The 1512-nt window shown below is 50.5% G+C and overlaps 1 protein-coding gene across 1 annotated transcript; it reads right to left on the bottom strand.

Moving 5' to 3' along the window:
- Positions 1-202: 202 nt before the first annotated feature.
- Positions 203-1029, bottom strand: Sfta2 (surfactant associated 2). Its single transcript, XM_046450808.2, has 3 exons — positions 862-1029; positions 549-637; positions 203-408 (listed from the first exon to the last, which is right to left on the bottom strand). Exons 1-3 carry the CDS (start codon positions 920-922, stop codon positions 316-318), a joined length of 243 nt encoding a protein of 80 aa, XP_046306764.1. The 5' UTR covers positions 923-1029; the 3' UTR covers positions 203-315.
- Between the last annotated feature and the right edge of the window lie 483 nt (positions 1030-1512).

Genomic DNA, 1512 nt, shown 5'->3' with positions numbered 1-1512 from the left:
TGTTCGTGTGTGTGTGTGTGTGTGTATGTGCGCATGTGCGCATGCCTAATAGTTAATTAATTCCTCAGATTCCTTCTAGACCTTTGTGGTGTTGAGAGTTCATCCTGGAACACTCTGCTCAGGAGTGGGGAGGGTCAGAGACTTGGGCATCCAACACCCACTTTCTGCCGCCCTGTGTTCATGGATTTGTCAAGTCAAGACATTGGATATAGTATTTTATTGGCACACAGCAGGACAAGAATCTGTTGGAAGACAGGGTCAGGATATGACCTTGCACCCCAGGGGACTGATTCCCTTAGCCAACACAGGCTTCAGTTATTTCCAGGTTTTGCAGATGAAGTTGTGCGGGGTTCCTTCATGATGGAGGGTGACGTTGGTCTCTGATGGGAGGTGGAGAAGAAGGCAGAGCTGGGGAACAGAAAGGGATAGAGGATGAGGTTTAGGATGGCTCCTTACTCTCACCCTTGAGACAGCCAGACCCCTGCAGAGATACCCAAACTGACTCACAGAAACAGATAGCCCCATACTTTCCCCTCCCCAGATTCTACCTTTTTGAGCAACTCTGGGAAGCTGGAGTTATGGGAGACATTTGCCGGAAAAGATGCCTTCAGCTTCATTTGCAAAGTCACACTTGGCCCTGGGGATCCAAAAGGACACAGAAGTCAGAGCAGTGAACCTTTAAGGAGGCAGGCACCGTCCTGTGATACACTTTCCCTCTTGGGGCAGGGTTTCATTCTGTTTTTTCAGAAGCTCAGCACTGAGATGCCTCCATTTTTTTTTTCCAGAGGCCAAGAAGTCCCCCTCACCTTCTTCTGATTCTCCTTGCCCTGAGGACCCAGGTGTTCACCCTCTAGCACTCACCTGCTCCATATGAGCTGCCAAGAAGGGCCAGGAGGAGGAAGAGAGGCAGCGCAGACCCCATTGTAGCCACCTTACAACTCTATTGTAAGGAAGAGATATCTGAAATCCCAGGTGGCCTCTCCTTACCCTCAGTCCTTAGCACCTGTGTTTGGCAGAAAGGGTGTGGGGGTCTGGGCAACTGGATTTTCCAGTTCTCTCAGTAAGGTTTTGAGGACCCTGGAGAGGGCCATTCACTGGGCTCTTGGGGAAAGTAGAGTGGTCCCCTTGGAGATCCAGTGGTGCAATCTGTTTGTCCGCAGTGCAGCTTGTGTCCCACCCCTTCTCCATGTCTTCAAGCTTGGGAGGCAGGAAGAGGGAAATGGAGAGGGAAGCAGGGAACTAGGGAGGTGTCCTGCCTGCAGGTGTCTGGATCCCACCCAGGTCCAGCCTCTCATTAGGGATTAATTATTAACTACTGTTAATTGTCATCATCCCTGCCACCAAAGGGCTCAGGAATGTGGGCCCCAAAGGGAGGGGTGGATTAAGCCTGGCTTCTTCCTAAGCCCAGGTGTCCTGCTTTCTAGGTGAGGATAATAGGGTAATGGGTAAACTTATCTGAATGTTTTGAGTTAGTTGCTCTAATGCATCCTAGATACTCAGGTGGAGACACAT

The sequence above is a fragment of the Marmota monax genome, unplaced genomic scaffold (assembly GCF_021218885.2).
Source record: "Marmota monax isolate L192 unplaced genomic scaffold, Marmota_monax_Labrador192_F-V1.1 WCK01_AAM20220418_F8-fsc00474, whole genome shotgun sequence".
Classification (NCBI taxonomy): domain Eukaryota; kingdom Metazoa; phylum Chordata; class Mammalia; order Rodentia; family Sciuridae; genus Marmota; species Marmota monax.
This window is presented reverse-complemented; position numbering and strand designations above follow the sequence as displayed.

Coding starts and splice junctions, on each gene's coding strand:
- Sfta2 (XM_046450808.2), bottom strand. CDS start 922: ATGGGGTCTGCGCTGCCTCTCTTCCTCCTCCTGGCCCTTCTTGGCAGC. Junction 638..861: donor TGGCAGCTCATATGGAGCAG/GTGAGTGCTAGA, acceptor TTGGATCCCCAG/GGCCAAGTGTGACTTTGCAA. Junction 409..548: donor TCCCAGAGTTGCTCAAAAAG/GTAGAATCTGGG, acceptor TCTGTTCCCCAG/CTCTGCCTTCTTCTCCACCT.